The following is a 16,663-nucleotide window of genomic DNA, read 5'->3' on the forward strand; positions in this document are numbered from 1 at the left end:
TATTAATGGTTGGGGTGACTCGCCTACGTTTTGCAATTATTGATTTCACCATCGTGTGGGCTGGGGTAAAGCCCAATTCTCACGTGTTTTTTTATGGCGGCTCTACCTTGAATTGGTGGGCCAAGGGACATGTGCCAGTGGGTGCAATATCTGAGGTGGGTGTGTAGGCTATGTTAATTTTATATGTTAACGTTGTTAGAGTCCGGATCATCTCCCCATCGGTCGAGCGTGGACTCTGCACTCCCTGACAGACACACTGTGGTGGGGCCCACAGGTGAAGGTGTTGACTTTTTTTAAAGAAATATTATATATTTTGTTGTTGTTGTTTTTTTTTTTTTTTTTTTTTTTTTTAATAACAACGTGTTGGCACCCACCACAGCGTGTGGTTGGAGAGCACAGAGTGCACCCACGACGGAGAGATGATCTGGACTCGTTGATATTAGGGGTGTGTCGGTTGGGCTGGGTTAGTGGAGTTTGGATCTTCTCCCAACGGCTTTACAACTACAAAGTACAATGGGCCCACTGGTGGAAAAAAAAATCTCATTTTTTCACTTGTGGGCCCCACTGTATTTTGTGATTATAAAGCGAGCACAGAGTGCTCTCCCAACGGGAAGATAATGTGAATTCGAGTTTATGGTGCTGCGTTTTTTGAGTGTCGTGAAGCACTTGATTGCTTGAAGTCTTTGTCTCATGGAGAGACCATATACTAACATGATATGTTATGAAACCTAACAACTGGAAAAATCATGTTATGAAATCAAAACGTGAAAAGTTTTTTGGTTGGTTTTCATTGGGATTTGTTTGGTTCTGCTTTGTTTTCAATTTGAGTTAGGCTGGGTTTGTTGAGTCCGGATCTTCTCCCAATGGCTTTACAACCACAAGGTGGGCCACAAGTGGGGGGGAAATTCTCATTTTCTCACTTGTGGGCACCACTATATTTTGTGGTTATAAAGCCGTCGGTGAGCACAGAGAGTGCTCTCCCGACGTGAAGATGATCTGAATTCGAGTTTATGGTGCTGCGTTTTTTGAGTGCCGTGAAGTACTTGATTGCTTGAAATCTTTGTCTTATGGAGAGACGGTTTTCTAACATGATATGATATGAAATCTAACAACTAAAAAAATCATGTTATGAAACCAAAACGTGCAATGTTTTTTGATTGGTTTTCAGTTGGGTTTTGTTGGTTCTTTGTTTTCAATTTGAGTTAATGGTCGGTAATGGTTTGGATTCTTGCTATCTTTCCGAGTTCATTACGGATCTATTCCATTTTTTTTTCTCCAAACACTAAAAGATTGTACGTCCCCTTATATTATTATTATTTAAAAAAATTTGGGCAAAAACTTTATATTATTTAGTAGAAGTGTAAAACCATACTGAAATGACTCGCTTAAACTATAATGCTAAACAATTATAATAGATAAGCAAAGTCTTTACTTTGGTTTAGCACTTAGGCTTTTAGGGTTTAGATATGTTTAGTTTGGTCTGGTTTATGATTTGGCCTTCTTTACTAAGATTTCATGGTGTTCATGGCGTATGAGAGAAGTTTCAGCAACATTCCAACAAATCTTTGATGGGTTACTAAATCACTTGGGCGTGAACAGTTTGATCAGCTTATATCTTTTTCGTTTTTTGCTTTTTCTGGGTGGAGAAGAGGGTGTAAACAAAGCTTATATCCAAGTTGAGTATTTAAAATTTTGATGTTTCAACCTTGAGGACTCCATGACACTCATCAATCTTATCTATTCCGTCTAATTTTTTCTCTATTTCTTTTTAATTATAAGTATGACAATTTAAAAGCCAATATGCACAATTAACAATGATATCCAATTCCAATAAGACCAAGTTTGTTGTTGGAAAGTAGCATTTATCTAGCTTCGTGGATTTAATCAAACTAATAAACAATTAATAGAATACACTTTACGAGGTCTCATTTCCTTGCTGATCATACCATATAATGCAACCAGCTGGTCACTGAGACATTTCTTTTTCTCTTTTTGACCCAATTGATGTAATCAAGCCAATCAATTTTACCCCGAACACCCCTTCCTGTGGTTTCCAAAATTAAGGTGGAAAATAACCTAACAAATCTAAAAGGTAGAAGACAAAAAAGAAAAGGAAAACGTGTACAAGGTTGAAAGACTCATCTACAATGTGTAAAACATGTTTTATTCTCTTTAGGTGTAATTCCGAATTATGTTGATCATAAACCTTTGAAAAAAAAGCTAATTAACTCACTATATTAAGGGTTACCTGCTCCTCCTCCTTTCATCTCTCACCACCGAAACACCACCTTCAAGCTCTAGTATCTTATTGGCAGTCATGGAGAACAACACCTCTCACATTTCCCCATTCCTTACCCTTCCATGGGGTGTTGGGGTAACCACCACCCTTGGTGGAAACCTAACAAGCTTCACCCACCTAACTACTGCAGCTGTCATCCTTGTTTCCCTTGTTTTGATTACCCAAGTTTGGTCCGAGGTTCATAAGAAGTCTAGGCCAGCTCCACTCCCATTGGGTCCTATTCCATGGCCTATAGTTGGTAGCATTCCAGATTTGTTCCAGAAGAAGCCGGTATTCCGGTGGATTCTAAGCTTCATGAAGGAGAACAATATCGAAATTGCATGTTTTCAATTTGGTAACGTGCATGTGATCCCAGTTACATGCCCAGAGATCGCTAGAGAATTCTTAAAGAAACAAGATTCTACTTTTGCTTCAAGACCCATTACAATGGCAACTGAGTATGCAAGCCGTGGATTTGTGGCCACTATTTTTACTCCATTGGGTGACCAATGGAAGAAGATGAGAAAAGTGGTGGCTTCTCAGGTTATGAATCCCATGAGAATTAGATGGCTAGTGGACAAAAGGACGGAAGAAGCAAACAATCTTGTCCGTTATGTATACAACCAATGCATTAGTGGTTCAGCTGTGGATGTAAGAGTGGCAACCAGGCAATACTGTGGAAATGTCATTAGAAAGATGATATTCAACAAGAGATACTTTGGGAAAGGAAGGAAAGATGGAGGGCCTGGAGTTGAAGAAGAAGAACATGTTGATGCACTCTTCACTGTGCTTTGTCACATTTTTGCATTTTGTGTATCAGACTACATGCCTTGTTTGAGGAGGCTTGATTTGAATGGACATGAGAAGATCATAAAGGAAGCTGTCAGGATAATTGACAAGTACCATGACCCCATAATTGACGAGAGGATTCAAGAATGGAGAGATGGGAAGAGGAAGGAAGCTCAAGATCTTCTCGATGTCTTCGTTTCGATAAAAGATTCAAATGGGAATCTGTTACTATCCTCGGAAGAGATTAAAGCTCAAATTGCGGTATGATTCTAACTACATCATTTAATCTTTTTTCTTTCAAGATATGTTGATTACATTGATTGTTTGAAGACTACTATTGAAAAATTGATTCATTTTTGTAGGAATTGATGTATGCAACAGTGGACAATCCATCAAATGCAGTTGAATGGGCATTGGCAGAGATGATTAACAAGCCTGAGATGCTTCAAAAAGCTACTGAAGAAATTGACCGGGTAGTTGGAAAGGAAAGATTAGTTCTAGAATCTGATATACAGCAACTTAATTATGTCAAGGCCTGTGCTAGGGAAGCCCTTCGACTACACCCAATTGCACCTTTTAATGTTCCACATGTATCTAATGTTGATACAGTGGCTGCTGGTTATTTCATTCCTAAGGGAAGCCATGTCATATTAAGTAGATATGGGCTGGGCCGGAACCCTAAAGTTTGGGACAACCCACTTGAGTTTAAGCCCGAGCGACATTTGAAGGATCCCTCTATGATGGTTGATCTGGTCGAATCGGAGTTACGGTTCATCTCATTTAGCACTGGGAGGCGTGGATGCATTGGGGTCGAGCTTGGCTCGGCTATGACTATTATGCTATTGGCTAGGCTTCTCCAAGGGTTTAATTGGGGATTATCCCCCGGTGAATCTAGGATTGACCTCAATGAGTCAAAAACCGATATTTTCTTGGCCAAACCATTGCTTGCACATGCTAAGCCTCGTTTGCCAATTCATGCTTATCCTATAGATTAGGATAGTTCTTTGACAGAGTTGATCATTTGAAATATTTATGTTAATACTAGAAGTATTGGATTGTCTGTAGTGTGATTGTTCGATAATGTTCACTAGGTTTGTGTAGCTCATCCCTCTATGTTATATATAGATAAATAAAAATGTGATTCTACCATGTGGCATTTGATTTGAGTGCATGTAAAATTCTCTTTCACATGCAAACTGGTTTCGTCTTTCCATTTTTGTGACCTTCTATTTTATTCATAAGAAACCACAAGCTGCATGGGAGCATATCCTTTTGTCTTCTGATATTCGATATGAAGAAAGAAAAAAATGGTAAATCTAGTGCAAATCTTCTTGCAGACCTAGAATATTCAAGTATTAGAATTGTCAGCCATTCAAATATATAAACTGCTTATAGCACTCTGCAGAAAATCAAAAAGAGGTACTTTCTTTTAGTAAGGAAAAAAAGGAAAAGAAAAAAAACAAAGTAGAAGTGATTTATTACCCTAACTACACTGACTGCGAGCTTGGCTAACAGCAAACATTTTTGTAATCAATTAACATGTTTTTTTTTTTTTTGGGGGGTGAGATTTCTAAAATTAATGTCAGCTATGAGTCATATTATTCAATTTATCAATCAAGCTACTATACCCTCCTACGCCTATAGTGTGAAAGTATACATCAAACACACTCCCCGCTGTTAGGATTTCATAGATAATTGCCGATGTAAGCAAACTAAATATTTCAAAGGACAATAACTTGGAACAAAAAACTCTATGTCCGACTCATTTTTCTCATTTTGCATGGGAGCAACGCTGCCCGTAGCAGTCTACCCCCCCCCCTCCCCCGCAGATTTAATTTGGGGTCTAGAGCAAATCTGGATTGTTTAGTGAAGTGTTTATTTAACGTTCTAGATTTACTCTGGACCTCAAATTAGATCTGGACCATGTGCTGCTCCCAAGCATGATCCCATTTTTTCATCTTGCTCTATCATCTCTGACTTCTTCTTCGTCTAATCATAAGTCCTTACAAAGTTTGGTAGATATGGTCATACATAGTATTTCTCAAGTTAGGATATGGGATAATATGAAGATGGACAAATAAAAATTAATTGAGACTACAGTATTAATAATTCAAGGTCTAATTAATAAATTAAGTAATTCGAGGAGTGGCATTAATATTAGGGGAGAGGGGTAGGATCGATTTTTTATTTTTTATTTTATTTTTTATGTGCCACCCAGTAGTTCACATAAAATAAACAAAACATTTTACTACATTTCTTTAAGCTTGCACCTCATGATAAAGGTTTGATTTGAACACCTTTTATCATGGTCATCACATTAAGCACCGTAGTCACACAAGCTCAGGAGAAAGTAATCTTTCATCATCTATCTCCCTTCCTGCATCACCACTAGTCACTAACACTAATCAATCCCACCTGGCTATAATGCGATAGTTCGAAATCCAAAGATTTTAGCCCTTCTCACTAATATCCTTAAATCCTACCAATTCCGCACCTTTCTTTTAACAACACCCCAACCTTCTTTTAATAATACTCCCATTAATTTTAATGACATAATCCCACCAGACATATGCATGTTTTTTTTTTTTTTTTTTTTTTTTTTTTTTTGGATTTGGGGTTCATTCAGGCTAGTTTGTGTGCAACTCGACTATTTCCTTAGGGGAGACTTTATATGATTAATATAGGAGGGGCTTCGCCCATAGCCCCCAAGGGATTTGATCTCTGACCTCCTACGTTGAAACGTTAGTCACACTCTATGCATGTTATACATGTGAATAATGAAGACCATAACATTTTTTTTACCGAAAATTTGTTAGAATATTAATAAACCCACATAAGATGGGCTTCATTGATTGTGATACACTCTGATTTTGTTTTCTTATGTGGTATAATATGGATAATACATATTTACTAAAAACCTTATATGGACTAGCTAATGTGGGCTAATAGAGACGGTTAGATCTTGATGGACGATCTAATGAGTTTCTCTATATAAAGAGATGTTAGGTCCCTCTAAACCCTAATGCATCATATTATTCCCTGCACATAAAGTGTTATTTCAGAGAGGCTCTTCCATCAAGCCAGTGAATTAGGAAGAGTCTAGAGGATAAGATCCTAGTATCAAATTGATCATAGAATCAACTATAAGTTTTTTTTTATGAGAGACTAAAGAAAATATTATGTAGTGTTTCGTCTCTATGAATCCCCAAGAAGATATGTTTCATTATATTATATTATTATTATCATATAGTGTTTTTGATCAATCTATGTGATCGTTGCTAGATTTAATCTTACATGTGGTATTAGAACAAACATAGAATTGATTAAAGACCCATAAAGCTGTTGATTGATGAATCTAAGGCTCCAAAATTAATTACAGGTTCGTTCTTTGTGGGAGACTAAGAAAAGATTAAGCTATGTTCCATCTCCAATGGATCTCCAAGAAAGTATGCATCATCATATTGTATTATTATTACCCTAAGGTGTGTTTGATCAATCCACGTGATCTTGACTATCTTTAGTCTTACAAAGATAACCCAAAAATATTCTCCTTCCTTTATATAAACCCTTTTTGATACACCTATAACTGAATCAACACTAGAACCAAACTGTTAACATCGAATTCAACCGATCTAGAGGATCCACATAGAACCAACCCAAGGATTATTGGAAGGGTTGTGAGCTAAGAGTTACAAAAAAATAAATAAATAAAAACAACCATTGGTTATGAACTGGTAACAATTAAAAGATCTCTTGAATTTAAAATTTTTGCTATATATATGAGTTCAAATTGTTTGATGACTCCTTCGTAACTGGTAGAAGCACACCAAACTCTGCGAATGAGAGAGCCCACATGTAACACAAAGTATAACTCAATGTAGAGTCATAAATGAAACTCTTTTCCACAGTTCAGAACGTGTAGAACAATACCAATTCAAACAACTTTTCTCATAGTATGAACTATCACTCGATCTTCTAGTGACCTAACAATCTCTTTCGCTTCCTTGACATCCTCTCAGCCTTCTTCTACGTATGAACAGAACTTCACGTTGAAGCTTTCTCTGAGCTCCTAATACAAACTGTTACAAACCATTAATACAGACTAAAACCAAAGTAGAACTATTGGACCCAAAAAAAAAAATAGAAAGGAAGAAAGAAAAACCCCAAAGTAGAACTAAACTAATCCAAATTGAGCCAAAATCTTATTGGTTTGGGTTCAAGTTTTTGTTTTCACAAAGAATGAGGATCAGTTTGGTTTGGTCTATCCAATGGGCACCAACACCCAAAGGAGATCAAACCACAAACTGAACCAACCAAATACAAACCAAACGCATGTAAACTCAAAAAGCTAAATTGCTAGACCTAATAAAGAATTAGTCTTTTGGATGAATCCGATTTTTCGTACGCTTTGTTTACTGATTACAATTGCTTAGCATATGGCTTTTAATTGGGGGGTCATTCTTGCACGGTTTTACGCTTTACTAAACAGCATGAGCGGCAGGGTCATTCACTCATACAACTTTTTTTTTTTTTGTGTTTGAAAGGGAAAAGAAAATTTAGTTACATCAAAGGTTGCTCAACCGACAATTCTTAATTTATTGGTTATCAATTTTATTTAAAAGAAGAAGATTGAAATTAAGTAAACCAAACCGAAATTGGACTGCATTCACCCATTGACACCCCTAGCTATTGTTGGCATGTACTTATATATTTGAAATCAGCTCTGACTCCAAGAAGTCTTTAGGATAAACATGAACGGGCAAACGAGGCTTATAATGTGCAAGTAATGGTTTGGCCAAGGAAACATCTCCTTCTGACTCATTGAGTTCAATCCTTGACTCAGCAGGTATTGTTCCCCAATTGAACCCCTGGAGAAGCCTGGCCAACAGCATACCAGTCATAATCGAGCAGAGCTCGACCCCAATGCACCCACGCCTTCCAGTGCTAAATGAGATGAACCGTAACTCTGGTTCAGCTAGTTCAACCATCATGTTGGGATCCTTCAAATGCCGCTCAGGCTTGAACTCAAGTGGGTTATCCCAAACTTTAGGGTTCCGACCTAACCCATATCTACTTAATAGGACATGGCTTCCCTTAGGAATGAAATAACGAGCAACCAATGTATCAGCATTAGAGACATGTGGAACATTAAAAGGCACAATTGGGTGTAGTCGAAGGGCTTCCCTAGCACAGGCCTTGACATAATTGAGTTGCTGTATATCAGATTCTTGAACTAATCTTTCCTTTCCAACTACCCGGTCAATTTCTTCAGTAGCTTTTTGAAGTATCTCAGGCTTGTTAATCATCTCTGCCAAGGCCCATTCGATTGCATTTGATGGATTGTCCACTGTTGCATACATCAACTCCTCCAAAAAAAAAAAAAAGAATAACATTTTCGATGGTAGTTTCTAACAACTGATGCAAGCATGGAATGAACATATCTTAAGAGTGAAACCAAGGAAAAATAGTTAAGGTGGTTCTATAAGATCCCCAACTAAATATAAATCAGCCTCTTTTGGGCTTTAAGCTTATGCTGGAGTTAAACGAGATTATACTGGATCACATCATCCGTAATTCACTTTTCTGCAATTTCTCTAATACATTGTTAGGATTGTGGTATCTTAAATTTTATTATTCAATGGTCACAATTAAAACCGAATCTGAAGTAGCATCCCATTATTGCATGTCACAGTTTTCCATATTAATGTCATCAAACCTGGAGAGATATAACCAACGGAGATTGGTCCAGGTGATAAGCAGCTTGGTCCGCTTAAGCAAGATTCCGGTATTGAAACATTGTAGATGCAAAAAATTCCCGCTGGGAGACTCACCCACCACAGCCAGGTGTGCGACCCCGATCGAACACCGGATTAGTCAAGGCAAAGCCTTGGAAACCGGGGTTGGCAAACCCAAAAAAAAAAAAAAAAAAAACCTTGAGAGATAAGTTGCTATGGATGCACATACAAGTGAGAGTAATCACCTATCCTAATTTCACCATTTACAGGGAAAGAGCTAGTGTTAGAATCATACCGTAGTTTGAGCTTTAATCTCTTCTAAGGATAGCAATGATTCCCCACTTGAATCTTTTATCGAAATGAAGATATCGAGCAGATCTTGAGCTTCCTTCCTCTTCCCATCTCTCCATTCTTGAATCCTCGTCAATTATGGGGTCATGGTACTTGTCAACTATCCTGACAGCTTCCTTTATGATCTTCTCATGTCCATTCAAATCAAACCTCCTCAAAATAGGCATGTAGTCCGACACACAAAATACGTAAATGTGATAAAGCACAGCGAAGAGTGAATCAACATGTTCTTCTTCTTCAACATCAGGCCCTCCATCTTTCCTTCCTTTCCCGAAGTATCTCTTGTTAAACATCATCTTTCTGATGACATTTCCACAGTATTGCCTGGTTGCAAATCTTACATCCACAGCTGAACCACTAATGCATTGGTTGTATACATACCGGACAAGATTATCAGCTTCTTCAGTTCTCTTCTCAAGGAGCAATCTAAATGTCATGGAATTTATAACCTGAGAAACCAACACCTTTCTCATCTTCTTCCATTGATTACCCCATGGAGTAAAAATAGTGGACACGAATCCACGGGTTGCATACTTAGCGGCCATTGTAATGGGTCTCGAAGCAAACGTAGAATCTTGTTTTTTCAAAACGTCTCTAGCGATTTCACATTGTAAGTGCAATCCTATATTTTGTCAACTTGATGTATTGTTCATTCAACCCTATATCTTGCTGACAATATTTCACCTTTGTTTTTTCTTTTCTTTTTTGGCTAAAAAATCATTGTATTAAAATTGAAAAGTATAGCAACAATACAATCATACACAAGGAACCAACACTCATTCCTGCAACAACAGTTGCCCCCAATACACCCAACCTCACTGGTTCATACTCACATAAATACAAAAATTCAGATACATCATAATCTAAATATGGGACATCCAAGCACATCTAGATCCAACTCTCTCTCATTATTGTTATTGTCCAAGAGGAATTAATCTTTAAATTCCCCAGTTTGACCACTATGTTTGCCAGGAAATCTACAGCCATTTGTTTCCGAATAGCAATGGGAAGTTTTCCATTCAATGCTAGCTAAAGAATGTTGTAGTCTTCTCCATCGCCGAGGTATACTACAGGGGATTTTCCTTTGTAGTATAAGAACAATCACTGCCACTGAATCACATTTAATCCATAATAGTTGCACATCCATCCGTTTCGCCAATTCCAAACCATGTATGCAGGCCTCCATTTCATCTTCAAATTGGATTTCATGCCCTCTTGCTAACTCATTTCAAAACACTACCAGCTCCTGCTATGCCATGATTATCCAAGGAACAACCATCTATGTTCAACTTCACCCATCCTAAACATGGGGCCATCCAGAAAACCCCTTGCGGATGAGTGGAGCTCTTTATGTTAATTAAGCTTTAGCCCCAGCAATCTAGATTGAGCGTACACCCCTTGAGTGATCTTTCTTCCCTCAATTATATATTCATTTTGAGCAAGATCAATACAAATTTGACATAATACACAATCTTGTGAGTACTAGCTTCCTCCTCATACCTTTGATTATCTCGGACCAGCCAAAAGAAGAAGAATCCATTAATCCAAGCAGCCCGCAATGTAGTTGATTTTGCATGCCGTCTCTGTCACTTGTAACTCTCTTGGAGCGAAGGGTGAACCATCCAAATCTTACCAAATTTTGCTACCAAACTCTCACACAGCTATGAGCAAACAGAAAGAGAAACAAAACATGCTTCAAGTCCTCTGAAGCTCCCAAACACAAATCACAGTGGGAGACCCAAGAGATTCCCTTAGCCATGATCATGTCATCTACTGGAATTTTACCATGGAAAAAAAAAGCCAACAGAAGACCTGCTGCCTAGGTAGCAAAGATGGCTTCCAAACTAGATTTGGCCAGTCCACCATCGCTGCTTGTCTACTGTATAAGTCCCAAGTTGATATGATGGAAAAGTCATCATGTACAGTGTCTTTCCAGTGACAAATATTGTTGAGGTATTTGAGTCATACCCAACTTATGTTGAGGTATTCAAGTCATACCCAACTTATTGTTGAGGTATTTGAGTCATACTCAACTTATGTTCTAATATGAGACATCAAATTAGTCACATTCCAATGGTGTAATGGGTCTTTGTAGGAGAGTCCAATTACCAATAGAACTCAGTATTTATTCTATAAATACTACCTAGAAGCAGCGGTCTGGGTATTCCAATCTAGATACTCAGGGTGTAATGCATTAAGCAACAGTGAAGTAAATTTGCTAAAAAATAGAAAAATTCACTGCTTCTCTAAATGAAATGACTATGATAACTTAACCAGAAAGCACGTACAAGGGGAAGAGGTAACGAAGGCGCATTGTGTGGAGGCTTTGTGTGTTTGTGGAACTATTACAGAAGGTAACATGCTCGGAAACATTATTATGCTACCTAGTCACCTAAGTTAATTTACTTCAGTTCCTGCGATGAGTTAAAAGTCAAATAGAAAAATTTTAAAGAAAGAAAAGAACAGTTGAAACGGTCAATATATAGGAAACAAACGATCACAATACCAGAGCAGGTAAAAAAAAAACCGAAAGAATACCAGATGAACCAAGATCCATAAAAAACTATCAGATAATGGTGTTTCTACTGAAACTGAATAAAAAATATGTTTTTTATTGTATGACAAAGAACACTGATAGAGGTAAAACGAGATGCCACTCCAAGTCAAACTGGCAGAATTGGAAGGCCAGGGGTCGAGGTGCTGGAAAATGAAAGACCTTGCTTACGTATCTAATCTAAGAAGCAAAGTACAATTGAAAGAAAAAGAAAAAAAACCATCCCACAATGCCACATTTGATCTAAAATAAAAACTAGAAAGATCACATCCAATGCTTAAAGCAGTTGAGAAACAAATAGATTACATACTAAAAAAGTTGTTTAATTAACAGACTCTTTTACAAACGCACAGTGAGCGTAAAGTGACAACAACCACCTTCTTGATGGATGATTGGCCGCAAGTATGATACAAAATTTTGAATACTAATAACCAAACAAACAAACACAAAATGAAAGATTTTAGATAGTAAGAGATGTCAACTAAAAGAACAAGGGACCTGAAAAGGTAGAACAATTATCCATTTGTATCCTTGTCTATAAGGTAGAACAAGGGAGCTGAAAAGGTCTAACATGAACTAAAACGGATTTAAAACCAAGGGCCATTACATTTGATCTGGTTGGAGCATCGAATTGTATGACAATGAATAACTTGAAGATTCAGATATGGGTGATGAGTTCTCACATGAATGATTGTCTTCTACTGTATCAAATGGTGCGAAAAAAGGTTTTGGGGGCATTTGTAGAAGCTCAACGGGTGATTCTAACATTTCAATGACTTTGTTCATGGAAGGGCGATCGATAGGCTTCATTTGTATGCAAGCTAATGCCACTATGACCAACTTTCTTGCTATCTGTATATCATCTTCAGATGCATCTTCCATTTCTAAATCTTCTGCTTGATTTAATTTGTCATATATCCATGATGGGAAGTAAATCTGACTTGAAGCATCAGCAAAGGGATTCACATTCTTCCTTCTGCCTGCCATGTCCATTAGCATCATTCCAAAACTATAAACATCAGCCTTAAAGGAAACACCCCCCATGCTTTTGTAGAACAATTCTGGAGCTATGTATCCTATTGTTCCCCTCACTGCAGTGAGAGGAACAGTATTATCATTTGCTGGATAGAGTTTAGCTAGCCCAAAATCTGAAATTTTTGGAGTGTAATCCTCATCCAAAAGAATATTGTGAGGCTTGATATCAAAATGTAGAATTTGCATATCACAACCTTGATGGAGGTATTCAATCCCATGAGCCACACCCAGGGCAATCTTATACATCTTTTCCCAACTACTTGAATAAATATTATCCTTTTGTTCTTGGGAGAAGATGTAATTATCTAAAGACCCGTTTGGCATGAAATCATACACGAGCCCTTTTTGATCCTTCGAAGCAAAATCCCACAAGTCGCACGACATTTACATGATGAATCCTGCCAATGGTACTCACTTCACTAATAAAATCCTGACCATTACCTTTGGAGTTTACTAACATTTTGACTGCAACGAGATTTCCACTACGAAGCTTTCCTTTATATACAGACCCAAAACCACCCTGACCAAGTTTGTCACTGAAATGCTTAGTCATCTTTTTAATATCTGAATATGAGTACTGAATTAGCATTAGATTGTTATGCTCTTGTAGGAACTCTTCAACTGTAGTATCCAAGAAGAAGAGCCTTTGTCGTCGCCACATACGGCAGATGAAGAATATAGTGAGACATATGCCGATTGGGATTCTAGCCATAAGAAAAAATACTGGACAAAGAAAATATAACACGTACACTTAGAGATCAAATAATGAATGTATATTAGATTAACAGGTCAAAACTAATACCAAGATCATCCCAATATTAGAAAATATAGGATGAAAAACTCAATCTTTAAGCAAGAAAGTTATAAGTCAAGAGCTCATTTGATTGATTATATATCAAACTTGGTGATTTCCACTACGAGAAAATATATTTGATACTTCCATGTAATTCCATCTTACAAAGAACCAAATTGTGAACTTGGATTCTACACATCTTACCTTGCAACTCCCCACACCCCCCCCCCGGTCTTTCCAACCTCCCACAAGTATTTATAAATCAAAAGAAACAGTATCTCCCCATACTTGTGATCTCCACAAAGGGTATGTTGTGCCCGTTGTGCCAATTTGCGAAAGCCAAGAACAAAGGAAAAGAACTGAGTAAAGAAGTGAAGAAAGATTTTGATGGGAAAGAAAAAGTTTCCTGCTCTAATGCATGCAACATTTGGTTGTTGCACCAAAGATACGTTGTAAACAAATGAAAAATAAAAAAGAATTATCCGTTTTAGAGAATTTTGTATTCTTTTAATGGGGGCTAGATGATCCTTTTTGTGGTATTGTGTCTAGTCATAGGAATCATACTTTGCGTGGATGCATATAGTGTCCTTTCACCTTTACCATCGAAAAAAAAGGAAAGAAAAAAAAGGAAAGAAGAAAAAGAAAGAGAAATTCATACAAGTGTAAGAGTATTCTTACCGTAAAATGGGACAAATAGATTTAGTAGACTTACAAAAAGCTGTAGTTTACCTACAATAATATGCAAGTATGGAATTCGTTAGCCTCTCTGATAAATGAAAGAAGATCACTTTATTTTAACAATCACTTCAAAATTAAATGAGACAGTAGACAAATCAATTTTTTGGATAGCCAAGAGATGATCCTCCATGAAAATTTTTCTATCATTCAATTTTTCATGGATCATTCGGAATAAGACCTTTCTTCACTCTGGATTGTGGGGGAATCTTTCTCTGCTATACACTGCCATGCTGTTTTGTTTCCTACCACAGACTGGTTGCAAAAATTGAACGGAAGGGTAGTAAACTTTTCAAATGTAGAAAAGATTTGTGTAATTTTTATTATGTATCACTAAATTCAAATTTGAATATGTGTGGGAGGATGTAGTTGGGGTATTTGGATGTATTGAGAAGATCCTCGAAAATTCAATCTAACAACAATAGTTGCCTCAATACATCTAAATCTCACAAGAACCTCAAATGCTTAAAAAGTATCATTGTTAAAACTGATAAAAACAAATTTTACTTAATTATTTCAAACGATCAGAACGATATTACTAATTTCAAAAGTTCATTTTTCAGTTTCTTTCCCTTTAATTGAGAAAAAAAGGTTACTAGCTACAAATATCCTAAGAAATTAAGATAAATGTTTAATTTAGTACTTACAAACGTAGCCTGTGCAGCCTTCGCAGTTGTAGCTAATGGTATCATTTTGGCTAGGCCTGCATGATTCTAGGAATCCACTGCAGCTTCCGCAATCAAATCTATACCAAGAGAGTTCAAACCCCTTTGCCATTTCATTGTGTATCTCTGGGAAAAGAGCGATAACCAGCTGCTTGAGACCCAATTGGAAGCATCACATCAATAGTACAGGAGTCTGGTATTTGTGGAAGAGTTAATTTTCCCACAAAAACGTATGAATATTGGGAACTCGAAGAAGCATTGATGAATGGAGAGGTACTCACAAAGGCTGGGGGTGATTTAATTGGGTTTTCACAACTCAGGAATGCTACATAGTTCTCCCACTGCCAACGCCTAGGGTAGAAGTAAGAGTCATCAAAAGTGAAGTTAACATTACTTGTCAAGTAATAAAGAGGTAAGGAAGAGGAATTCTGAATCTGGAGGCCGGCATCAACCACTGTCATGGTTCTAGTCGGATAAGAGATTTCCTCTACATAGTACTTTCCTGAAAACAACTTTAACATGGTGCGGTTATTCTCACATGAAAGGACATATCGAGAGTCTCCACACTTTGGAGGATCGTTTGTGAGACGAAAAGGAGGATTGATGTTCGTAAGGCTCCCGCATGAAGAGCTGCAGGGTTTCTGGGCTTCAGAATCTTGCAAAATGATGATTATGGGAAAGATTAGGATGATGATTATGAAAATGATCAGGAGACAACATTCTTTTCTCATAAACATATTTTCTTGTGTTTCTCTAGAGAGCTTCTTCTAGAGAAATGATAGATCGTGCCTTTGTGCAAATGCTCACTTGTTGAAAGTTTGGTCACTGGTTAAAGTCTTCAAAACGGCTTTTCTGGGAAGAAAAAAAAAGGGGGAAGCTAGTTTGCATATATTTGGCCTCCTTAAATATTGTTATGTGCACGCAGGAAGTCTGTGCACTTTCATGATTGTTCAAAGTCTAAAATCTTGACTGTATTTAATTAATTTTAAATAAAATAACAAGTAATACTCAATCAAATATCATTCAAGTAGCCAGTTCCATGGGTTCACATCCTATACAATTCTCATGGGCCTCATTCTTTCTCTTTTGCTTGATCTCACACTGGCCAGTAAGACAATGCCACGGTTTCCATCCTCTCATATAGTCCTTCCACACCAAGACTTAGTCTTCATGATATCCTTCTCTTGTTCATTTGTTTGAGCTAAAACTTGAAGTCTTGCTCACTAGATTGATTGCAGTTCATATGATTGTTCTAAATCTAAAATCTTGACCATACGTATTAATTATTTTTAAACAAAGTAATGAGTAATATTCAAGCAGCCTGTTCCATGCTTTATGCATTCTATCTTGCTTGATATCACCATAGTAAGACCAAACCATGGATTCCGTTCTCTTGTAGTCATTCAGTAGTTCTTATTTATACTCAAAACTCCTGACGTCGAGTCTTGATTTTTTGTCTTGTCCTTTTAAGCTAAGACTTGATAACCACTTGTATGTTCCTTACTTTTAATTTCTCTAAAGTCACACCAGAATAAGCAAACCAAGGCTTTCATCATCTCGTATGATCCTCTAGTATTTGTTTTACAATTTTAATTTCTGAAGCTTTTATGGGAACAACATCTATATTCAAAAAGTCTCAACCTCGATTTGTTCTTGATGATATTTTTCTCTTATCCATTTGAACGATGACTTTGTAACCACTAGCATGTTTCATGCATTTTATTTTGT

General features: G+C 37.1%; 1 protein-coding gene and 2 pseudogenes across 1 annotated transcript; 1 reads left to right on the plus strand and 2 right to left on the minus strand.

The window, feature by feature from the left end:
- The first annotated feature begins 2,288 nt into the window (after positions 1 to 2,288).
- Positions 2,289 to 4,201, plus strand: LOC149000107 (tryptophan N-monooxygenase CYP79A68-like). The gene is made up of 2 exons (XM_089139996.1): positions 2,289 to 3,328; positions 3,430 to 4,201. Exons 1-2 carry the CDS (start codon positions 2,318 to 2,320, stop codon positions 4,060 to 4,062), a joined length of 1,644 nt encoding a protein of 547 aa, XP_088996122.1. The 5' UTR covers positions 2,289 to 2,317; the 3' UTR covers positions 4,063 to 4,201.
- A 3,569-nt stretch (positions 4,202 to 7,770) lies between these two features.
- Positions 7,771 to 9,752, minus strand: LOC149000108 (phenylalanine N-monooxygenase pseudogene; annotated as a pseudogene).
- Positions 9,753 to 12,310: 2,558 nt separating this feature from the next.
- LOC149000109 (rust resistance kinase Lr10-like) lies at positions 12,311 to 15,672 on the minus strand (annotated as a pseudogene).
- Positions 15,673 to 16,663: the final 991 nt, after the last annotated feature.

The sequence above is a fragment of the Hakea prostrata genome, chromosome 11 (assembly GCF_041222555.1).
Source record: "Hakea prostrata isolate BN-2017 chromosome 11, UWA_Hpros_2, whole genome shotgun sequence".
NCBI lineage: Eukaryota > Viridiplantae > Streptophyta > Magnoliopsida > Proteales > Proteaceae > Hakea > Hakea prostrata.